Source organism: Panthera pardus, unplaced genomic scaffold (assembly GCF_024362965.1).
Source record: "Panthera pardus isolate Hobbes unplaced genomic scaffold, ASM2436296v1 HiC_scaffold_2, whole genome shotgun sequence".
NCBI classification, from domain to species: Eukaryota; Metazoa; Chordata; class Mammalia; order Carnivora; family Felidae; genus Panthera; species Panthera pardus.
In genome coordinates, this window is record NW_026526765.1 from 103,073,215 (window position 1) to 103,098,988 (window position 25,774).

Below are 25,774 nucleotides of genomic sequence, written 5' to 3' on the forward strand. Positions count from 1 at the left end.
ATTTGACAAATGTATAAAGACATGTATCTATCATTATAGCATCAACAAGAATAATTTCACTGAATAAGTTGTGTTTTTACCCTCATGTCTTCAACAAAAACCTGTGTTAGGCACCAGGAATGTAAAGTAGAATAAAACACAAAGAGGAAAAAAATCTGTTGAAAGAGATAAATAAATCCACAACTATAGCACGGTGCCATTACAACCAGTAATAAATATGAACTGCTGAGAGTTAAGCACAGAGTACAACAAGGGAAACCCTGGAATCTTAAAGGACATGAAATAATTACCTAGATGAACTAGTTTGGTATGGCTGGAGCCAAAGGGTGTAATGTAAGACTGGGTAAGAACAATGGTTCTTATACTTCAAAGTGCCACAGTCCTTTGTGGATCACCAGATCACCCCCACCACCCTCATTTATCTTCAGAGACTGAGTCAAAAGGTTTGGAATGGGACCGGGAATGTGATCTCTGTGATAATACTAACTGTTCTGATAAACAGCCAGGCATTTGAGAACACTGCAGAAGGAGTTTGTTAGGGAGGCTGAAAATGGGAATCTTTGCAGAGACCTGGGAAAGCTAAGCTCATTTTCTACTAATTATAGCTATACTGGTTTGTAAACTTCAAAACATGCTAAAGGCACTATCACAGCCTACTTGGTCTTTCTGTCCTCTTTGGGTGTCAATATGTCCTGTATCTCTTTAACTCAAGAATGTTTAAAGCTCTCCTTTCAAGGAGGGCCTAAATTCAGATTTTAGGATTTATGGAATCCTGGAGTTAAAGGGAATATGGGAGAATGCATTACCAGTCTGAACTAAGACACCCAAAAAGGGGAAGTGCTCAAATGCATCCAGCACTTTTATGGTGCTAATGGTAGGGGATCTTTTATCACAAGATTTTTAGAACAGGTAAGGCCTCTAAGACCAGACACATAGGACAAGATCATAGAGAACCGTGACCGCCAAAGTTTTTATTTTATATTCCTTCGCAAATAGTTTAACACATACAAACTCATTTCTGCCAATGAAAAATGAGGCATATAATTCCTATCTCATCGGGTTACTGGATTAAATGACATTAACCCTGTTCCTGTTTTACAGTAAACACTGAACAAAAATAAACTTTCAAAACCTTCCTTCAAATTTTCAGACTTTCTGGCTAAAAATCTCCATTGCTTCTTAGGGCTGCAATACAAACAAAATATTGGCAGGACTATAAAAAGTATAATGCTGAAGAGGGTGCACAAAACTTCCATCACTTTTCTTATTCCTCAGATATAGGTGGTTGGCATTGATGGTAAATTAAAAAATGTCCACAAAACTGGGGTGCCTAGGTGGCTCAGTCAGTTAAGCAACCAACTTCAGCTCAGGTCATCGTTTGTGAGTTTGAGCCCCACATTGGGCTGTCTGCTGTCAGCACAGAGCCCGAGTTGGATCCTCTGCCTCCCTCTCTCTCTCTGCACCATGCCCCTCCTGCTCATGCTGTCACTCTCTTTCTCTCCTTCAAAAATAAATAAAATCATTAAAAAAATTTTTTTTCCACAAAAATAAAGACATTATGCCAATGTCCCTTCTTATTCTCATCCTTAACAAATCCAGAAGAAAAAACAAACGTACCTAGTCTGGGGGTTAATTTTCTCCAGGTTTTTTTTAAGTGCAGCCGAAAGTTGCATCCTACAATGCAAGGGAAAAAAGCTTGCATTATAAAACATGGATAACATTTGTGGTACATTGAAAAGAAAAAAATTAAATATTACAAGTTAAAGATTGATTTCCTTTAAATGTAACCTAAACCGGGGAGAGTTCCGGAAGATGGCGGCGTAGGAGGACGCGGGGCTCACAGCGCGTCCTGCCGATCACTTAGATTCCACCTACACCTGCCTAAAGAACCCAGAAAACCGCCAGAGGATTAGCAGAAGGGAGTCTCCGGAGTCAAGCGCAGACTAGAGGCCCACAGAAGAGGGTAGGAAGGGCGGCGAGGCGGTGCGCGCTCCACGGTCTGGCGGGAGGGAGCCGGGGCGGAGGGGCGGCTCGCCGGCCAAGCAGAGCCCCCGAGTCTGGCTGGCAAAAGCGGAGGGGCCGGACGGACTGTGTTCCGACAGCAAGCGCGACTTAGCGTCTGGGAGGTCATAAGTTAACAGCTCTGCTCGGAAAGCGGGAAGGCTGGAGGACAAAGGGAGGGAGAGCTGCTGAGCCCCCGGACGGCAGAGCTCAGCTTGGCGGGGAACAAAGGCGCCAGCGCCATCTCCCCCGCCCATCCCCCAGCCAAAATCCCAAAGGGAACCAGTTCCTGCCAGAGAACTTGCTCGCTCCGCGCAAACACCCAACTCTGTGCTTCTGCGGAGCCAAACCTCCGGCAGCGGATCTGACTCCCTCCCGCTGCCACAGGGCTCCTCCTGAAGTGGATCACCTAAGGAGAAGCGAGCTAAGCCTGCCCCTCCAGCCCCCGTGCACCTTGCCTACCCACCCCAGCTAATACGCCAGATCCCCAGCAACACAAGCCTGGCAGTGTGCAAGTAGCCCAGACGGGACACGCCACCCCACAGTGAATCCCGCCCCTAGGAGAGGGGAAGAGAAGGCACACACCAGTCTGACTGTGGCCCCAGCAGTGGGCTGGGGGCAGACATCGGGTCGGACTGCGGCCCCGCCCACTAACTCCAGTTATACACCACAGCACAGGGGAAGTGCACTGCAGGTCCTCACCACGCCAGGGACTCTCCAAAATGACCAAATGGAAGAATTCCCCTCAGAAGAATCTCCAGGAAATAACAACAGCTAATGAACTGATCAAAAAGGATTTAAATAATATAACAGAAAGTGAATTTAGAATAATAGTCATAAAATTAATCGCTGGGCTTGAAAACAGTATACAGGACAGCAGAGAATCTCTTGCCACAAAGATCGAGGGACTAAGGAACAGTCACGAGGAGTTGAAAAACGCTTTAAACGAATTGCAAAACAAAATGGAATCCACGATGGCTCGGCTTGAAGAGGCAGAGGAGAGAATAGGTGAACTAGAAGATAAAGTTATGGAGAAAGAGGAAGCTGAAAGAAAGAGAGATAAAAAAATCCAGGAGTATGAGGGGAAAATTAGAGAACTAAGTGATACACTAAAAAAAAATAATATACGCATAATTGGTATCCCAGAGGAGGAAGAGAGAGGGAAGGGTGCTGAAGGGGTACTTGAACAAATTATAGCTGAGAACTTCCCTGAACTGGGGAAGGAAAAAGGCATTGAAATCCAAGAGGCACAGAGAACTCCCTTCAGACGTAACTTGAATCGATCTTCTGCACGACATATCATAGTGAAACTGGCAAAATACAAGGATAAAGAGAAAATTCTGAAAGCAGCAAGGGATAAACGTGCCCTCACATATAAAGGGAGACCTATAAGACTCGTGACTGATCTCTCCTTTGAAACTTGGCAGGCCAGAAAGGCTTGGCACGATATCTACAGTGTGCTAAACAGAAAAAATATGCAGCCGAGAATCCTTTATCCAGCAAGTCTGTCATTTAGAATAGAAGGAGAGATAAAGGTCTTCCCAAACAAACAAAAACTGAAGGAATTTGTCACCACGAAACCAGCCCTACAAGAGATCCTAAGGGGGATCCTGTGAGACAAAGTACCAGAGACATCACTACAAGCATAAAACATACAGACATCACAATGACTCTAAACCCATATCTTTCTATAATAACACTGAATGTAAATGGATTAAATGCGCCAACTAAAAGACATAGGGTATCAGAATGGATAAAAAAACAAGACCCATCTATTTGCTGTCTACAAGAGACTCATTTTAGATCTGAGGACACCTTTAGATTGAGAGTGAGGGGATGGAGAACTATTTATCATGCTCCTGGAAGCCAAAAGAAAGCTGGAGTAGCCATACTTATATCAGACAAACTAGACTTTAAATTAAAGGCTGTAACAAGAGATGAAGAAGGGCATTATATAATAATCACAGGGTCTATCCACCAGGAAGAGCTAACTATTATAAATGTCTATGCGCCAAATACCCGAGCCCCCAGATATATAAAACAATTACTCATAAACATAAGCAACCTTATTGATAAGAATGTGGTCATTGCAGGGGACTTTAACACCCCACTTACAGAAATGGATAGATCATCTAGACACACAGTCAATAAAGAAACAAGGGCCCTGAATGATACATTGGATCAGATGGACTTGACAGATATATTTAGAACTCTGCATCCCAAAGCAACAGAATATACTTTCTTCTCGAGTGCACATGGAACATTCTCCAAGATAGATCATATACTGGGTCACAAAACAGCCCTTCATAAGTTTACAAGAATTGAAATTATACCATGCATACTTTCAGACCACAATGCTGTGAAGCTTGAAATCAACCACAGGAAAAAGTCTGGAAAACCTCCAAAAGCATGGAGGTTAAAGAACACCCTACTAACGAATGAGTGGGTCAACCAGGCAATTAGAGAAGAAATTAAAACATATATGGAAACAAACGAAAATGAAAATACAACAATCCAAACGCTTTGGGATGCAGCGAAGGCAGTCCTGAGAGGAAAATACATTGCAATCCAGGCCTATCTCAAGAAACAAGAAAAATCCCAAATACAAAATCTAACAGCACACCTAAAGGAAATAGAAGCAGAACAGCAAAGGCAGCCTAAACCCAGCAGAAGAAGAGAAATAATAAAGATCAGAGCAGAAATAAACAATATAGAATCTAAAAAAACTGTAGAGCAGATCAACGAAACCAAGAGTTGGTTTTTTGAAAAAATAAACAAAATTGACAAACCTCTAGCCAGGCTTCTCAAAAAGAAAAGGGAGATGACCCAAATAGATAAAATCATGAATGAAAATGGAATGATTACAACCAATCCCTCAGAGATACAAACAATTATCAGGGAATACTATGAAAAATTATATGCCAGCAAATTGGACAACCTGGAAGAAATGGACAAATTCCTAAACACCCACACTCTTCCAAAACTCAATCAGGAGGAAATAGAAAGCTTGAACAGACCCATAACCAGCGAAGAAATTGAATCGGTTATCAAAAATCTCCCAACAAATAAGAGTCCAGGACCAGATGGCTTCCCAGGGGAGTTCTACCAGACATTTAAAGCAGAGATAATACCTATCCTTCTCAAGCTATTCCAAGAAATAGAAAGGGAAGGAAAACTTCCAGACTCATTCTATGAAGCCAGTATTACTTTGATTCCTAAACCAGACAGAGACCCAGTAAAAAAAGAGAACTACAGGCCAATATCCCTGATGAATATGGATGCAAAAATTCTTAATAAGATACTAGCAAATCGAATTCAACAGCATATAAAAAGAATTATTCACCATGATCAAGTGGGATTCATTCCTGGGATGCAGGGCTGGTTCAACATTCGCAAATCGATCAACGTGATACATCACATTAACAAAAAAAAAGAGAAGAACCATATGATCCTGTCAATCGATGCAGAAAAGGCCTTTGACAAAATCCAGCACCCTTTCTTAATAAAAACCCTTGAGAAAGTCGGGATAGAAGGAACATACTTAAAGATCATAAAGGCCATTTATGAAAAGCCCACAGCTAACATCATCCTCAACGGGGAAAAACTGAGAGCTTTTTCCCTGAGATCAGGAACACGACAGGGATGCCCACTGTCACCGCTGCTGTTTAATATAGTGCTGGAAGTTCTAGCATCAGCAATCAGACAACAAAAGGAAATCAAAGGCATCAAAATTGGCAAAGAAGAAGTCAAGCTTTCGCTTTTTGCAGATGACATGATATTATACATGGAAAATCCGATAGACTCCACCAAAAGTCTGCTAGAACTGATACATGAATTCAGCAAAGTTGCAGGATACAAAATCAATGTGCAGAAATCAGTTGCATTCTTATACACTAACAATGAAGCAACAGAAAGACAAATGAAGAAACTGATCCCATTCACAATTGCACCAAGAAGCATAAAATACCTAGGAATAAATCTAACCAAAGATGTAAAAGATCTGTATGCTGAAAACTATAGAAAGCTTATGCAGGTAATTGAAGAAGATATAAAGAAATGGAAAGACATTCCCTGCTCATGGATTGGAAGAATAAATATTGTCAAAATGTCAATACTACCCAAAGTTATCTACACATTCAATGCAATCCCAATCAAAATTGCACCAGCATTCTTCTCGAAACTAGAACAAGCAATCCTAAAATTCATATGGAACCACAAAAGGCCCCGAATAGCCAAAGTAATTTTGAAGAAGAAGACCAAAGCAGGAGGCATCACAATCCCAGACTTTAGCCTCTACTACAAAGCTGTCATCATCAAGACAGCATGGTATTGGCATAAAAACAGACACATAGACCAATGGAATAGAATAGAAACCCCAGAACTAGACCCACAAACGTATGGCCAACTCATCTTTGACAAAGCAGGAAAGAACATCCAATGGAAAAAAGACAGTCTCTTTAACAAATGGTGCTGGGAGAACTGGACAGCAACATGCAGAAGGTTGAAACTAGACCACTTTCTCACACCATTCACAAAAATAAACTCAAAATGGATAAAGGATCTGAATGTGAGACAGGAAACCATCAAAACCTTAGAGGAGAAAGCAGGAAAAGACCTCTCTGACCTCAGCCGTAGCAATCTCTTACTCGGCACATCCCCAAAGGCAAGGGAATTAAAAGCAAAAGTGAATTACTGGGACCTTATGAAGATAAAAAGCTTCTGCACAGCAAAGGAAACAACCAACAAAACTAAAAGGCAACCAACGGAATGGGAAAAGATATTTGCAAATGACACATCGGACAAAGGGCTAGTATCCAAAATCTATAAAGAGCTCATCAAACTCCACACCAGAAAAACAAATAACCCAGTGAAGAAATGGGCAGAAAACATGAATAGACACTTCTCTAAAGAAGACATCCGGATGGCCAACAGGCACATGAAAAGATGTTCAACGTCGCTCCTTATCAGGGAAATACAAATCAAAACCACACTCAGATACCACCTCACGCCAGTCAGAGTGGCCAAAATGAACAAATCAGGAGACTATAGATGCTGGAGAGGATGTGGAGAAACAGGAACCCTCTTGCACTGTTGGTGGGAATGCAAATTGGTGCAGCCGCTCTGGAAAGCAGTGTGGAGGTTCCTCAGAAAATTAAAAATAGACCTACCCTATGACCCAGCAATAGCACTGCTAGGAATTTATCCAAGGGATACAGGAGTACTGATGCATAGGGGCACCTGTACCCCAATGTTTATAGCGGCACTCTCAACAATAGCCAAATTATGGAAAGAGCCTAAATGTCCATCAACTGATGAATGGATAAAGAAATTGTGGTTTATATACACAATGGAATACTACGTGGCAATGAGAAAAAATGAAATATGGCCTTTTGTAGCAACATGGATGGAACTGGAGAGTGTGATGCTAAGTGAAATAAGCCATACAGAGAAAGACAGATACCATATGGTTTCACTCTTATGTGGATCCTGAGAAACATAACAGAAACCCATGGGGGAGGGGAAGGAAAAAAAAAAAAAAAAAAAAAAGAGGTTAGAGTGGGAGAGAGCCAAAGCATTAGAGACTGTTAAAAACTGAGAACAAACTGAGGGTTGATGGGGGGTGGGAGGGAGGGCAGGGTGGGTGATGGGTATTGAGGAGGGCACCTTTTGGGATGAGCACTGGGTGTTGTATGGAAACCAATTTGACAGTAAATTTCATATATTAAAAAAGAAAAAATAAAAATAAAAAAAAATAAAAATAAAAAAATAAAAATAAAAATGTAAAGATAAAAAAAAATAATAATAATAATTATTCTGTGAAAAAAAAAAAAAAGAAAAAAAAAAATGTAACCTAAACCAAAGTAGTTTTTAAAACACTACTGTAAGGGAAATACTTTGACAAATAAGTTACAGAAATGAAAATGACAAGATGGCTAGGGCTGTGCACTACTATGCTGAGGGGCTGATGACACTTGAAATCAGCCTGAGGTTTGCTCTCCCAGCCATTCACCTTGGCAAAGGGCCAGCAGGAAGCATTAAGCATTAACACACTACAGAGATTAGCACATGCCTGAAATGGAGAAAGGGAATATAAAGCCATACTTGAACGTAAACTTTAAAATACACCTATATACAAACAAACTCCATAAATTATTTTTAAATTCAAACAGTTAATAAATAAATAATAATGAAAATGCAATCAACTTAGCAATATTTAGGTCATTTCCTCACGTATGTCACACAAAAAAATTTGACTCATTAAAATAAGATCTCTTAATAGTTCTGAAGTCATCTTGAAAAATATGATCTAGGGCACATGGCTGGCTCAGTGGGCAGAGTATGCACTCCTGAATTGGGGTCATGAATGCAAGTCCCATGTAGGGCATAGAGCTTACTTAAAATTAATTAATTAATTAAAAAAAAAATATATATATATATATATTATCTATACAATGAGCCAGCTTGAGAAGAGGGAAAAATGTTCACTGCTGGAAATGATTAAGAGGACTTTAACTACTTTTAAATTAAATGTATAAGAAATTCATCTGGGAAGGCCACAAATATAAGGAAACAATTTAAAGTCATTCATTTAAGTGGAATTATTAATTCAGATCACAAATCTGTAAGATAGCTTATTTACCTTATTCATAGCTGTATACCAACACCTACTATAAAGCTTAAGACATAGTAAGCACTCAAATATTTGTTGAATGAATTTTAAAACAGACAGGCAAAACCTATATGAAAAATATATTTAGGAGCGCCTGGGTGGCTCGGTTAAGCATCCAACTCTTGATTTTTGGCTCAGGTCATGATCTCACAGTTTGTGAGTTTGAGCCCCACTTCAGGCTCTGTGCTGTCAGAGGCGCTGCTTGGGATTCTCAGTCTATTCTCTGCCCTACCCCACTCATGTTCTTTCTCTCAAAAAAATAAACAGTAAAAAAAAATTATATATATTTATTTATTTAAACTTGATGACAATTCTTTTACTTGACTAATAGTTAACCGCAGTAATGGAATCTAATAATCCTTTGAAACATTGAATGGGATTTAAGCTCACCCTTCTACTTCCTTGTCTGATATTTCCTTATTAACTGAATCTTATATAACTACTTCTAATGAAGGTATTAATGAATGATGTTAACTTTTCTCTCAGGGCTCAAAATTTGTGTGACCGTTATCTGATGATCATTTCACTTGATTAATCATTTAGACTAGTTAAAATATTAACTCTACCTCAAATCATACCGATTTTGCATTCAGTTCACGATGTTTATACCAAAAATTTAATAATTACCTGTGTAATGCAAGCCTTTTTATTTCAAAAGCAGTTTTCACCTCTTCAATTTCATTTTCCAGGTCTTCAATTTTACTATCAAAGAAGCATGAACAAAAGAATTTCAGCAATATAAAAAAAAATTCCCCATTAGAATAAATATATAAAGCAAACCTTTTAAAAAGTAAAATGACTCTCTCTTGATAAAAATATTCTACAGACCCCCACATTGATGCATTTATAGATTTGATAAACAGATACCTCTGAGATACTTTACTAATTATGTTGTAAAGGGGGAATGCCAAAAGTGCTAATGGGATCACTCATGTAACGTAAGAACATACCGTATATCAACAACTTCTCAGTACATGCATGAAAAATTACTTGGAAAAATAAAGAAAAGGAAAAAGAAGACAATGGTGTAAGATGGGTAATAGTATCAAATCTTAGTAAAAAACACAAAATTGAGGGGCACCTGGGTAGCTCCGTCGGTTAAGCCTCCAACTCTTGGTTTCAGCTCAGGTCCTGATCTCACAGGTTACGGGATCCAGTCCCACATCAGGCTCCATGCTGACAGCATGGAGCCTGCGTGGAATTCTCTCTCTCTCCCTTTCACTCTCTCTGCCCCTCCCCTGCTTGCACTCTCCCTCTCTCTCAAAATAAATAAATAAAAATTAAAAACACACACACACACACAATTTAAAAATATGACATACGCTTCAATTTGCTTATCTTGCATGATTTGTTCTGGAGTTTTTTCTTCACCTACAAATAAATAATTTTTTGAAGTTAGTAACAGTTTAGAAGAGTGCTGTCCAGGGACATCTGGTGGTTCAGTTGGTTAAGCATCTGACTCTTGATTTAGGCTCAATTCATGATCCCAGGGTCTGGGATCAAACCCTGCATTGAGCTCCATCCACCTTGAGCATGGAGCCTGCTTGGGATTTTCTCTCTCTCTGCCCCACTCCTCTGCTTGCATTCTCTCTAAACAAATGAACAAACAAAAAGATTCTCTCTCTCTCTCTCCCTCTGCCCCTCTCCCTTCTTCTTCTTCAAAAAAAGTGCTGTCCAATAGAAATATAATGGAAGCCAGAGACTCGAACCAAACATTTAATTTTTTTTTAAAAGTAGGCTCCATGCTAAAATAGAACTACCATACAACTCACAGGTATTTATCCAAGGGATACAGGTATGCTGTTTCGAAGGGGCACATGCACCCTAATGTTTATAGCAGAGCTATCAACAATAACCAAAGTATGGAAAGAGCCCAATGTCCATCGATGGATGAATGGATAAAGAAGATGTGGCATACATATATACATGTATATATACACATACATACAATGGAGTATTACTTGGCAATCAAAAAGAATGAAATCTTGACATTCCCAAGTAGGTGGATGGAACTAGAGGGTATTATACTGAAGAAATTAGTCAAAGAAAGAAAGAAAAATATCGTATGACTTCACTCATATGAGGATTTTAAGATACAAAACAGATGACCATAAGGGAAGGGAATCAAAAATAATAAAAAACAGGGAGGAGGACACAAACATAAGAGACTCTTAAATATGGAGAACAGAGGGTTACTGGAGGGGTTTTGGGAAGGGGGCGATGGCCTAAATAGGTAAGGAGCATTAAAGAATCTACTCCTGAAATCATTGTTGCACTATATGCTAACTTGGATGTAAATTTAAAAAATAAATAAAAATTAAAAAAAAAAGAAGTAGGCTCCACGATGGGCATGGACTTGAACTCATGAACATGAAGCTTGAACTCATGACCCTGAGATCAGGACGTAATTTGAGATCAAGAGTCAGATGCTTAACTGACTGAGCCACCCAGGTGCCCCCCAAAAACTTATTTACCACCCTCCCAATTTCCCTAAATTTAATTTTAAATTTCTCATTTCCATGTTATAAATCAAGTAAAAATATTTCAGTATAACTTATTTAAACCCAATAGGTCTAAAATATTAGCATTTCAACATGTAATTAATTTAAAATTACTAATGAAATATTTTACAATTTTTTTTCTGTATTTTACATTTATAGCTCCTCCCAAGGACTAATCACATTTCAAGTGCTCAATAGTCACATGGACTAGCAGTTACCATATGGAAGAGGCTGGTTTTAGAATAATGGAGAAAAAAAAGGAGTAAAATATTAACATGAGCAATGCAGTATCAAAAAAATCATCTCTATGTCTATCTGTTAGCAACAAACAACTAGAAATTAAAAGATAAAATTACGTTGCAAAATTTTTTTCAAAAACATGAAATATTTAAGGATAAATTTATCAAAATATGTACATGAGCTCTACAATGAACACTTTAAAATAATGAAAAGATACATTATGTATAGGTATTAGAAGAATCAATACAGCTAATACAATTTCCCCAGTATGATCTATAGAGCCCAATCAAATCCCAAACAAAATTCTAATACTTTTTTTTTTTTTCTGTAGAAATTGTTAAGCTGGGGATGCCTGGGTGGTTCAGTTGGTTAAGCATCTGACTCTTGGTTTTGGCTTGGTTCAGAATGCATCAGGCTCTGCACTAACAGTTTGGAGTCTGCTTGGGATTCTCTCTTTATCCCTGTCTCTGCCCCTCCCCAGCTCACAATCTCTCTTTTTCTCACAAAACAAATAAACTTTAAAAAAAACAAAGAAACAAAATGACAAGCTGATGTTAAAATGCATATAGGAGGGCGCCTGGGTGGCTCTGTCGGTTGAGCCTCCAACTTCAGCTCAGGTCATGATCTCATGGTTTGTGAGTTCAAGCCCCACGTCGGGCTCTGTGCTGACAGCTTGGAGCCTGGAGCCTGCTTCGGATTCTGTGTCTACCTCTCTCTCTGCTCCTCCCCTGCTTCCACTCTGTCTCTCTCTCAAAAATAAATAAAAACAATTTTTTTAAATGCATAGAGAAACACAAAGGACCTAGAATAGTCAAACCAATATTGATAAAGAAGAACAACACTAGAAGTCTTACAGTAGTGATATCAAGATTTACTATAAAGCAACAGTAATGAAGATACTGTGGCATTATTGTAAGCATAGACAAATACCTCAAGGGAACAGAGAAAATAAACCCAAAATAAACCTACACATAAATAATGGAGAAAGGAAAGTCTTTGAACAAACGGGGCTAGAAAAACTAGATTTCTGTAGGGGAAAAAAACAAAATGAATCTTGATTCTTAGCTCACACCATACAAAAAAATTAACTCAAAAAGGACCACAGAACTGAATGTTAAATCTAAAACCCAAAGCCTCATAGAACAAAACAAAGGAGAAAATCTTTATGACCTTGGAGTGGTCACAGATTCTTAGGACTTAAAATCATACACCACAAAAGACCAAATAACTTGATAAAAAGCACTGCATCAAATTAATGCCTTTGGTTCCTCAAAAGATAGTTAAAAAACAAGGCAAGCAACAAACTGGGAGAAAATACTTGCTAGTTATATACATAGATACAGAAATTCCTACATATAAATCTATATGTATAGGTGGATACATGAAAAGAAAACCTGCATTTATAAACAAAGAATGCAAATCCAATAACACTAATAATCCAATTAAAGGGGGTGCCAGAGTGGCTCAGTCAGTTAAGTGTCTGACTCTGGCTCAGGTCATGACCTCATGGTTCATAAGATCGAGCCTCATGTCCAGGCTCTGCGCTGACAATGCAGAGCCTGGTTGGGATTCACTCTCCCTCTCTGCCCCTCCCCTGCTCGCACTCTCTCTCTCTCAAAATAAATAAACAAAAAATATATTTTTAGAAAGCCTGGAATATCAGACAGACAATACACGAGAACTACCTTCAGATCTATGGACCTATAAAACAAATTGAGCAGAGTCTGAAAAGTTCCTAAGTTCAATCATGTATTCAGGTGAAGTAAGTATCTATGTGGTCCCTCAGGTTTTCCACAATTCTTTTTATTTCTTAAAATTTTTCAAAAGTTTATTTATTTGAGACAGAGAGAGCATGAGTGGCATAGAGAGAAAGCGGCAGAGAGAGAGGGGCAGAAAGAGAAAGGTAGAGAGATAAAGAGGGAGAATCCCAAATGGGCTCTGTGCTGACATCCCGATGCAGGGCTGGAACTCACAAAACTGTGAGATCATGATCTGAGCCGAAATCAAGAGTCAGCAGCTTAAATGACTGAGCCATCCAGGTGCCCCTTCAAAACTCTTGATTCAGGCCCTCCGGGTGTCTCAGCTGGTTAACCATCTGAACTTGGCTCAGGTCACGATCTTGTGGTTCGTGGGTTCGGGCCCCACATCAGGCTCAGTGCTGACAGCTCAGAGCCTGGAGCCTACGTCGGATTCTGTCTCCCTGTCTTTCTGCCCATCCCCCTGCCTCCTCCAGCTCATGCTCTCTCTCTCTTTCAAAAATAAATAAACATTTAAAAAAAAACAAAAAAACAAAACTCTTGATTCAACCTAAAGTATTAATTGGTTTTATTCCTTAAGCCCATTTCAGAGAGAAAGAAAGATTTACCAAAACCTATCTTTGTAACCCAAGGGCTTACAAATCAGGTGGCAAGAATGGTTAGTACTTCTGGAGAGCTAAACCATTATTTTAGTAATCTCTTGCTCCCTAAGACTTCTGGATTAATTGTTTTAAAAGATAACTTTAAATTTGTTCAATGTTGGGGCGCCTGAGTGGCTCAGTTGGTTAAGCGGCCGACTTCGGCTCAGGTCATGATCTCGCGGTCCGTGAGTTCGAGCCCTGTGTCGGGCTCTGTGCTGACAGCTCAGAGCCTGGAGCCTGTTTCAGATTCTGTGTCTCCCTCTCTTTGACCCTCCCCCGTTCATGCTCTGTCTCTGTCTCAAAAATAAATAAACGTTAAAAAAAAAATTTTTTTAAATAAATAAATTTGTTCAATGTTTAGAACTGAAAATTTGTCATTCATGTCTTTAAGCTGATCTCCCTTCTGCCTCTCATCTCTATATTCCAGTGTTTCTCAAAGTATAGATCTTAGATCACTTGCTTAACAATCATCTCATCTGCTAATTTAATCTCCAAGCTGTTGATGGTAGCAAGTTCTAGGACTCCTTCCCACAGGAATTTCCCAATTCTCTGATCAACAGAATTTAATTGTCTGGCATTGTTATTTACTTTTTAAAATCTATTTCCTGAACCCCTAACAAGTTCCTGAGGGCTGGGGCAAGCTTGTTTTTTGCCTTCTTACATAGTATACCACTATATTATGCTGCCACTCCTGTTCCTATAATAAATGACTTTTTGTAAAGTTGATATTCTTTTCTCTAGAATACTATTCATCATCAAGCTCACAAAATCTTATTTGAAAATGAAAATACTTACTCGCGTCAAGCATTGACTTATATTCCAAGAGTTGCTGTTTAGTTTGTGCTCTCAGCCTAAAAACAGATAAAGAGAAGAGAAAGTAATATATGTGTGTGTGTGTGTTTTTTTTCAATTAAGTAAACTCTACTCCCAATATGGAGTTTGAACTCATGACCGCTAGATCAAGAGTCACATGCTCTATTGACTGAGCTAGCCAGGTGCCCCAGATGGTCATCTATTTACTGAGGTTTTATTCATTAATATAGGATAAACCAACTCATCTTTTTCCAGAAGTTTATGCATTTAATGAATGTAAATAAACTCAGCAATAAGTCTTCTAGTTTTGCCTGATTTATTTAAAGTGGGCCTAAAGAGGGGCACCTGGGTGGCTCAGTCAGTTAAGTGTCCAACTCTTGATCTTGGGGTCATGAGTTCAAACCCCATGTTGGGTTCCATGCTGGGCATGAAGCTTACTTAAGTAAAAAATAGGGGCACCTGGGTGGCTCAGTCAGTTAAACCTCAACTTGGGCTCAGGTCATGATTTCATAGCTCATGGGTTTGAGCCCTGCATTGGGCTCTGTGCTGACAGCTCAAAGCTTGGAGCATGTTTCAGATTCTGTGTCTCCTTCTCTCTCTGCCCCTCCCCTGCTTGCACTCTGCCCCCCTCCCTCTCTCTCCCTCAAAATAAACAAAAAAAAAAATTTTTTTAAATGGCAATAAGTACACACTTATCAACAACTACTCTCAATGCAAATGGCTTAAATGTTTCAATCAAGAGACAGAGAATGGCAGAATGGATTAAAAAAAACACAAGATCTATCTATGTCCTGCCTTAAAAGAGACTCACCTCAGACCTAAAGATGTATATAGACGAGAGTGAAGGGATGGCAAAACATTCACCATGAAAATGGAAGCCTCCCCTCACCCCAAAAGAACCTAGGTAGCAATACTTATACCAGACAAAATTGACTTTTTTTTTCTTCTTCAAAAAAGACTTTAAAGCAAAGACTCGGGGCACCTGGGTGGCTCAGTTGTTTGAATGCTCCATCTCTTGGCTTCAGCTCAGGTCATGACCTCCCTGTTTGGTGGGTTTGAGCCCCACGTCAGGCTCTAAGCTGATAGTGCAGAGCCTACGTGAGATTATTTCTCTCTCCCTCTCTCTGCCCCTTCCCTACTCACACTATCTTTCTCTTTTCTCTCAAATAAAAATAAACTTAAATACATTAAAGCAAAGACTGTAACAAGAGACAAAGAAGGGCATTACATAATCAGAAAGGAATCAATCCAACAAGAGGATGTAACATTTTTAAGTATCTACAAACCCAACAATGGAGCACCTAAATACATAAAGAAATATTAACAGACACAACAAGAGAAATTGATGGTGATACAATAATGGCAGGGGGACTTTAACACTACACTTACATCAATGGATACATTATCCAAACAGAAAATCAATTAGGAGACAATGCCTATGAATGACACGTTGGACCAGAGGGACAAAACAACATATATAGAACATGCCATTCAAAAACAATTGAATACACATTCTTTTCAAGTGCACATGGAGTGTACTCCAGAAGAGATCATAGATAAGGTCAAAAAACAAATCTCAATAAATTGAAGATTCAAATCATATTGTGCATCTTTTTTGACTACAATGGTATGAAACTAGAAATAAATCACAATACAAAAAAACTGGAAAAAATACAGACCCGAAGATGTTAAACAACATGATACTAAACAACCAGTAGGTCAGTGAAGCAATAAAAGAAAAAATAAAAAAATATATGGAGACAAATGAAAATGAAAACACAATGGCCCAAATTCTTGGTGACACAGCAAAAACATTTCTAAGAGGGGAGTATACAGCAATACAGGCCAACCTCAAGAAACAAGAAAAGACTCAAATAAACAATCTAACCTTACACCTAAAAGGGACTAGAAAAAGAACAAACAAAACCCAAGGTAAGTAGAAGAAAGGAAATACTACAGATCAGACCATAAATAAATGACATAGAGACTAAAGAAAAACTGAACAAAACAGAAAAGAGAAAATCATGAGACCAAGAACTTGTTCTTTGAAAAGATAAACAAAATTGAAAAACTCTTAGCCAGACTCATCAATAAAAAAAGAGAAAGACCCAAATGAATAATATCAGAATCAAGAAAAGTAAAATTGACACCATAGAAATACAAAGGATTATAAAAGTATACCATGAAAAATTATATGCCAATGAACTGAACAATCTATAAGAAACGACTAATGCCTAGAAACACACAATTTCCCAAAACTGAACAAGGAACAAATTAAATAGCTTTAACAGACTAATTACAATAACAAAATTGAATTGCTAATCAAAAAACCACCAGAAAGTAAAAGTCTAGGACTACATTGATTCAAAGGTGAATTCTACCATACACTTAAAGAAGAGTTAATACCTATTCTCCTCAAACTATTCTAAAAAGATAGAAGTGATAGGAAAACTCTGAAATACATTCTACAAGGCCAGCATTACCCCGATACCAAAACAAGATAAAGACACCACACACACAGGGCGCCTGGGTGGCTGAGTTGGTTGGCCATCTAACTTCGTCTCAGGTCATGATCTCATGGTTCATGGGTTCAAGCCCCACAAGGGGCTCTGTGCAGACGGCTTGGAGCCTGGAGCCTGCTTGGGATTCTGCGTGTCTCTCTCTCTCTCTCTCTCTCTCTCTCTCTCTGCCCCTCCCCCGCTTATGCTCTGTCTCTATTTCTCTCTCTCAAAAAAAAAAAAAAAAATTTTAAAAAAGGACACCACACAAAAGAATTACAGGCTAATATATCCCTGATAAACACAGATGCAAAGATCCTCAACAAAATATTAGCAAACCACATACAACGATACATTACAAATATCATTCATGGGGGCACGTGGGTAGCTCAGTCAGTTAAGTTCATGGGTTCAAGTCCTGCATTCAAGGCTGTGAGCACAGAGCCTGCTTGGGATTCTGTCTCCCTCTCTCTTTGTTCCTCCCACATCCCTCCCTCTCTCTCTCTTTCTCTCAAAAATAAATTAAAAAAAAAAAAAATTCACTGGGGCACCTGGGTGGCTCAGTTGATTAAGTTGCTGACTATGGGTTTTGGCTCAGGTCATATTTCATGGTCAGTGAATTCGAGCCCCACTTGGGATTCTGTCTCTCTCTGTCTCTCTCTGCCCCTCCTCCACTCATACACACACTCTCTCTCTCTCTCTCAAAATAAATAAATAAACATTTTTAAAAAATCATTCACCATGATCAGGTGGGATTTATTCTAGGGATGCAAGGGTAGTTCAATATTTGCCAATCAATAAATGTCATACACATCTACAATACAAAGGATAAAAATCATATGATCATCTCAATAGAAGCAGGAAAATCATTTGACACAATTAAAAACTCATTCATGATAAAAACTCTCAACAAATTAGAGTTAGAGGGAACATACCTCAACATAATAAAAGTCTTCCATGAAAAACCCACAGCTAATATCATTCTCTATGGTGAAAAATGGAGAGCTTTCCTCTAAGGTAACAAGATGAGGATGTCCACTCTGACCATCTTTATTCAACATAGTACTGGAAGTCCTCTCCATAGCACTCAGACAAGAAAAAGAAATGAGGCATCCATATCGGTAAGTATGTTAAACTGTCACTATTTGCAGACAACAGGATACTATACATAGAAAACCCTGAAGACTCAACCAAAAAACCTACTGGAAGTAATAAATGAATTCAGTAAAGAGGCAGTATTTAAAATTAATACCCAGAAATCAGTAGCATTTCTATATACTAACAATGTCACAGAAAGAGATATTTTTAAAAAACAACACCATTTACAACTGCACCAAAAGGAATAAAATAACTAGGAATAAACTTGACCAAAGAGGGGAAAGACCTGTACTCTGAAAATTATAAAACACCGATGAAAGAAACTTGATGATGGCACAAACAAAGGTAAAGATATTCCATGTTCATCTATTAAAAGAATATTGCCAAGGGGAGCCTGGATGGCACAGTCAGTTAACCATCTGACTTTGGCTCAGGTCATGATCTCAAGGTTCATGAGTTTGAGCCCTGCATGGGGCAGTCTGCTGTCAGCACAGAGCATATCCTCTGTCCCACTCTCTCTCCCTGGCCCTCCCCGGTGACATTATCTCTTTCTCAAAAATAAACATTAAAAAAACGTTTTGAAATATTGCAAAATGTCCATACTACTCAAAGCAATCTACAGATTCAATGCAATCCCTACCAAAATACCAACAGCATTTTTCATTAAACTAGAACAATTAATACTAAAATTTGTAGGGAACCACAGAAGACCTCAAATAGCCAAAACAAACCTGAGAAAGAAGAATGAACCTGGAGCTTTCACAATTCCAGATATCATGATATACGACAAAACTATAGAGATCAAAGCAGTATGGTGCTATCACAAAAACAGAGAAACAGATCAATGGAACAGAAGAGAGACCCCAGAAATAAACCCACATGTATACAGATAATTAATCTGTGACAAAGGAAGCAAGAATATGCAATGGGGAAAAGACAGTCTTTTCAATAAATGGTGCTGGGAAAACCGGACAGCTACATGCAAAATAAACTAGACATCTTCCTAACACCATACATAAAAATAAACTTGGGGCACGTGGGTGGCTCAGTCAACTGAGTGTTGGATTCTTGACTTTGGCTCAGGTCATGATCTCAACAGTTCATGAGACTGAGCCCCACATTGGGCTCTGTGCTGACAGTGAGGAGCCTACTTGTGATTCTCTCTCTTCTCTTCTCTCTACCCCTCCTGCACGTGTGCAAGCAAGCATGCACTCTCTTTTTTCAAAATAAATAAATAAACATTAAAAAAAATAAACTATTGGGATTACATCAAAATACAAAGTTTTGCATAGCAAAGGAAACTATCAAAAAAAAGAACAAGCTACTTGAATGGAAAAAGATATTTGCAAATGATATACCTGATAAGGGGTTAATATCAAAAAAATACAAAAAAGTTGCACAACTGAATACCAAAAACACGAACAATCTGATTAAGAAATGGGCAGGTGACCTGAATAGACATTTTTCCAAAGAAGACATACAGATGGCTAACAGACGTGTGAAAAGATGCTCAAAATGACTAATCATCAGGGAAACAAATCATAACCACAATGAGATCACTCACATCTCTTAGAATGGCTAAAATAAAAGACAAGAAACAAGTGTTGGCGAGGACCCTCGTGTGCTGTTGGTGGGAATGTAAATTAGTACAGCCACTGTGGAAAACAGTATGGAAGTTCCTGGAAAAATTAAAAAATAGAAATACCACATGATGAGGGGGGCCTGGTGGCTCAATCTGTTAAGCATCTACCTCTTGATTTCAGCTCAGGTCATGATCTCATGGTCATGAGATCAAGTCCCACGTCAGGCTCTGTGCTGAGCATAGAGCCTGCTTAAGATTCTCTCCCTCCTCTCTCTCTGCCCCTCCCCTGCTCACACTCCCTCATAAATAAATAAATAAATAAATAAATAAATAAATAAATAAATAAATAACGATCCAATAATTCCATTTGGTATTTAACCAAGGAACACAAAAACACTAACTCCAAAAGATATGTACAGTCCTCTGTTTACTGCAGCATTATTTACAATAACCAAGACATGGAATCAACCTAAATGTCCATCAGTGGATGAACAGATAAGGAAAATGTGTGTATGTATATATATACCTACACACACACAGTATGGAATATTACACAGCCATAAAGTATGAGATCGTGCCATTTGAGACAACACAATGGACCAAGAAGGTATTATATTAAATGAAATAAGTCAGAAAGATAAATACCATAATTCCACACATAAATGCAATCTAAGGAAAAAAATGCATAAACAAACACCAGAATCAACACTATAAATACAGAGAACTAGTGGTTGCCAGAGAAGAGGAAGGTGGGGGTTGGGCAAAATGGGTGAAGGGGAGAGGGAGATACAGGCCTCCAGTTACAGAATGAGTATGTTCCGGGAATAAAAAGCAGAGCATGAGAAATAGAGTCAATGATATTGTAATAGTGATATAATGGGACAGATGGTAGCTATGCTCCTGGTGAACACAGCATAATGTACAAACTTCAAATCAGTGAGTGGTGCAACTGAAACTAATGCAACACTGTGTCAACTACACTGAAATCTTATGGGGTGCCTGGCTGGCTCAGGTGGTGGAGCATGGGACTCTTGATCTTGGGGTGGTGAGTTCAAGCCCCATGTTGGGTGTAGAGATTGTTTAAAAACTAAAATCTTAGGGGCGCCTGGGTGGCTCAGTCGGTTGAGCACCTGACTTCGGCTCAGGTCACAATCTCGCGGTCCGTGAGTTCGAGCCCCGCGTCAGGCTCTGGGCTGATGGCTCAGAGCCTGGAGTCTGCTTCTGATTCTGTGTCTCCCTCTCTCTCTGCCCCTCCCTCGTTCATGCTCTGTCTCTCTGTCTCAAAAATAAATAAATGTTAAAAAAAAAAAAAAAAATTAAAAAAAAAAAACAACTAAAATCTTAAAAAATAAAAAAGTCCTCAGAATAAGACACAAAACACAAAATGGAATCCAGTGGGGAAACAGCATCTAAGAATAAAAGTTAAAAGTTTGACTTTTAAATTTATTCTTAATACGCCACACTGGAGAAATAAATATGGGCCACACAAACAAACAGATCAAAATGGTGAAAACTGCAAACCCTGTAATGAGTTTAAAAACAGACTGTAACATTTTTAGGAGACAGAGAAAAATAACAAAGATACTACTCCTTGGATAGATAATTCATATAGTTTCTCAGTTGTCCTATGATTGTAGTTAATTCAAGATCATACATAAAATAAGTAGAAAAGCTATGGGTAAGATGCTAACTAGTTATTAAGTTATACTTAATATGTTTTACATTTACATGGTAGTTTCATAATTCTGAAACTGCTTTGTGACTTTGAGACCTACATAAGTAGCTAAGTAACATTAGACAGATTTCTAAATCTCCATGGTATAAGTTCCTTAGATTTAAAGTTCCAAATGAAAAGAATGATTTCTTATAGGTTAAGAAGGTAGGCTAGCATTTTAAGACACTGTAGGAACAGTTTCCTTTTACCTGAGATACAAAAGGTGATCTCTTATTTTTTTTCTTTTAATTTCCTAATGTTTATTTATTTTTGAGAGAAGAGAGAGACAGAGCATGAGCGGGGGAGGGGCGGAGAGAGAGGGAGACACAGAATCCAAAGCAGGCTCCAGGCCCTGAGCTGTCAGCACAGAGCCCCACGCAGGGCTAGAACTCAGGAACCGCCAGATCATGACCTGAGCTGAAGTGGGACGCATAACGGACTAAGCCACCCAGGTGCCCCTGATCTCTTCTTTTTTTAAGTTGATCAATTTTTGAGAGAGAGCGAGAGAGAGCAAGTAGGGAAGGGGCAGAGAGAGAGAACCCCAAGCAGAATCCGGATTCAGGATTCGAACTCAGAACCATGAGATCATAACCCGAGCTGAAACCCCAAGAGTTAACAACCGACTGAGCCACCCAAGCGCCCCAAAAGGCGATCTTTTATGTTTAATATTTTAGCATTTTATATTGTAGGTATGAAGGAATTTTTAAAGAGAGGTTGTGAGGCTTAGTAGCCAAGACCTTTCAAAGCAGTGGTAAATCTAAAACAGTTACCATGCTTTGGGGAGTTAAAGCAAAACAAAACAAAAAAACTCTTATTAGGGTTTAGAACAAATTTTTTTCTGTAAAGGCCAAACAACAAACATTTTAGTCTTTGTGATTCATAAGGTCTCTGCTGGAGCTACTCAACTCATACCCTGTAGCGGGAAAAGTTGCGTTCCAATAAACCCTTTCTTACGGACACTGAAATTAGAATTTCAAATAATTTTCACGTGTTTTTAAATTTTCCTCCAGGAATTTTTTTTGTCCCAACTACTTAAAAACATAAACATTATTCTTTTATTTTTTTAATGTTTATTTATTTTTGAGACAGAGAGACAGAGCATGAACGGGGGAGGGGCAGAGAGAGAGGGAGACACAGAATCGGAAGCAGGCTCTAGGATCCCAGCTGTCAGCACAGAACCCTATGCGGGGCTCGAACTCACGAACGATAAGATCATGACCTGAGCCGAAGTCGGACGCTTAACCGACTGAGCCACCCGGGTGCCCCAACATAAACATTATTCCTAGCTTGAGAGGCCACACCAGAACAGGCAGTAGAGTAGACTTGGCCCTGTGCCATTGTTTGCCCACCGGATTGATATCCTTTCTCATCACATCTTCCCGTAGCAACTGCTTGGTGGAAACGTATAAACATCAATCATCCTCTTGGTAGAGAAATAAAACAAATGAGGCTTCTAGATTGAAAAGGGTCATAACCATAAAAACAAAGAGGAAAGACAACGTTTATTCAAGTAGCTGAGGCCTTAGATGCACCTCACTACGCGCTGGAAAATCGGGAGCCCAGGACGCGAGTGCACGAGAAAAGGAGAGGAAATTAGAGCTCCGAAGGCCTTAAGGGCCCTGGTCTCTGTGCTAAACGCTTGCCTCTGAGTAGCTCATTTAACCCCCACTGCATCTCTACTAGAAAGGTGTAATCTTCCTCTGCTTCCAAGATTAAGAACGGTGCTTAAGGCGTTTAAATGAATGACTCGAGGACACTGCCACGAAGCGACCGAGTCAGAATTCGCAGCCTTAGGGGCTCTGAGAGCTAAGGATGGGGCTCTGAGAGCTAAGGATGGAGCTCTCCCCCACGACGCCCACTTGCATGCGGCCGAGCGAGCCAGAGGGAACAACCTGAGCAGCAGGGTCAGGCGGTCCTCGGGACGTGCCTCCTGGGCGCCGGCGACCTGTGGTGGCCTGCCTTCCCCGCCTCCGGAGTCCGGGGACTCGGTGGCCGCATGTTCCCCTGGTTGCATCTCCATTCTGACGGGCGCTGGGAGGTACGGCCTGGGACGGGAACATGCAGCCTCAGAGGCCTATCTTCCCGCCACTAAATTGTCTCCCGGAAAGGGTCGGAGGACCGTCGCTTCCCGTCCGGCCCCTTCCGCCCCACGGCTCCACCCCTTCCGTCCCGTCCCCTGGTTGCCGTGGCTACTTCTGTTTCTCTAGTCCTGGCTAGTATTTGCAACCATTACAGATCACTAATAAGAAAAGTTGAACTTTAAGCATCAGCTGTGTCGAGTGCTGGGCTAGGAGTTGGGCTACAGCCCTTTGGGACACACCCCGGCGCCCAGGAACAGGCTGGAAAACTCCGACATAAATGGTCGTTCATCCTTGGCTCTGGGACAGGAGATCTTCGAGACAGTTTTGTGGGGTTTTTTTGTGTGTATATGTTTTTTGTTTTTTTGGGGTTTTTTTTTTTTTTTTTTTTAGCCCATCTTGGTACTCCCTTAACATTCGCGGGCTTGGAAAGGGAAACACCGGAAGGTTGTTTAAGTAGACTTTCCATCTGAGCTCATAGTGTCCAAACTCCCTCATTTGGCGGAGAACAGTGGCTAGAGTTCAGAGATAACTTAAAGCCTGCTATGAGTCAGTGCATATACTTGAACCCCAGACTTGCAGCGTGAAATTTCACTATCCGTAAGATTCATTCTTATAACAGTCCTGTGCCCCCAAGTGCCACCTTGTCGATTTATCAGCTTGCAATCAAGCTTTTTTAGCTGGGCAGCTAAATGAGCGGCTAATGGAGACAATGTGGAACGTAAAACTCCCCATTGATTGGTAGTTTTTCATTAGGGTCGGTCGTGTAAGGGACACTCTAGCCTTGTAGCACAAGCACAGCAACTCAGACCTCTTTGAACAAAGGAGCCGAGCATTCCCCTCGTATAACTAGTTTCCGCTCAGTTACACTTGATCACACAGTGCTCTCTACTTTCTTCCTCTTCATTATCAAAGTAACAGCTACCGGCATTGAGTGCAAAGACAGGAATGTAAATACGACGTTAGGTTCGCCACTCCTACCCACAAACTCCTGGAAAAACATGGTTTCCTTTCTTTATTTCCTTTTTTATGTTTACTTATTTAGAGATAGAGGCAGAGAGAGACGAAAGGGCAGAGAGAGGGGGAGACAGGATCTGAAGCCCTCCGTGCTGACAGCAAGAGAGCCGGATGCCAGGCTGGAAACCATGAACCATAAGATCATGTCCTGACCCGAAATTAAGAGTAAGTCGCTTAACAGACTGAGCCACCCAGGCACCCCCACCCCCATTATTTGTTTTATACAAAAACAATCTTGTGCTTTGGCTTTACCCTGGACGTCTTCCAGTATCTCACATGAATCTCATCCTTTTATTTTATTTTATTTTTTCAACGTTTTTTATTTATTTTTTGGGACAGAGAGAGACAGAGCATGAACGGGGGAGGGGCAGAAAGAGAGGGAAACACAGAATCGGAAACAGGCTCCAGGCTCCGAGCCATCAGCCCAGAGCCTGACGCGGGGCTCGAACTCACAGACCGCGAGATCGTGACCTGGCTGAAGTCGGACGCTTAACGACTGCGCCACCCAGGCGCCCCGAATCTCATCCTTTTAAACCTATCAGATGTCCAAGGCCAAATTTGGGACAAAGACAATGCAGTAGTTCTCCATCTGAGCAGGAATGAGAATCATGGGGAGGACTGGTTTAAAACAGACTACTAGGTGGATGGGGAGATGGGTGAAATAGGTGAAGGGGATTAAAAGCACAGTTACTGTGCAGAACACTGAGTAATGTGGAGAATTGTTGAATCACTACATTGTACACCTGAAACTAACGTAACACTGTTATACTGGAATTTCAAAAATTAAAAAAAAAAAAAAAAAAGATTGCTTGGTGTCTCTCCCAAGTTATGATTATGATTTATGTTTCTAACAAATGCCCAGGTGATGTTCATGCTGCTGGTTCGGTTTGACACTTTGAGAAGCACTATGGTAATGGTTTATAACAAAGGTTTTGCTTTTTTTTTTTTTTTTTAATCCATAGTAAGACAAAAAGGGACAGATGTGAGTGTGGAGCTATTCTTTAGAGAATCTCTAATAATATAGAAGGGATAATGGAATTAGGTAATACATCATGTCATTCTAGTCAGGTGTAGGTTTCAAAGTTAATATTAATGAATAATCAAACTAAAGAGAACAGCACCTTTACAGCAAAACTGTATCAGATGGTTACCACCTTAAACGGA

At 39.8% G+C, this 25,774-nt stretch overlaps 1 protein-coding gene across 2 annotated transcripts in view; it reads right to left on the minus strand.

Annotated features, from left to right (window-relative positions):
* Positions 1-23,637, minus strand: part of CENPH (centromere protein H) — a 28,714-nt gene extending 5,077 nt beyond the window's left edge. Inside the window, exons 1-5 of one of the 2 annotated variants that reach the window (XM_019463111.2) lie at positions 23,408-23,637; positions 14,606-14,661; positions 9,994-10,042; positions 9,299-9,373; positions 1,618-1,674 (exon numbers count right to left, since the gene is read on the minus strand). In XM_019463111.2, the coding sequence (XP_019318656.1) occupies positions 1,618-1,674; positions 9,299-9,373; positions 9,994-10,042; positions 14,606-14,661; positions 23,408-23,535 (365 nt within the window). In that variant the 5' untranslated portion in view covers positions 23,536-23,637. Of the gene's footprint in view, positions 1-1,617; positions 1,675-9,298; positions 9,374-9,993; positions 10,043-14,605; positions 14,662-17,106; positions 17,253-23,407 lie in introns of those variants that run through there. The other variant, XM_053907293.1, reaches the window with a different exon arrangement.
* Between the last annotated feature and the right edge of the window lie 2,137 nt (positions 23,638-25,774).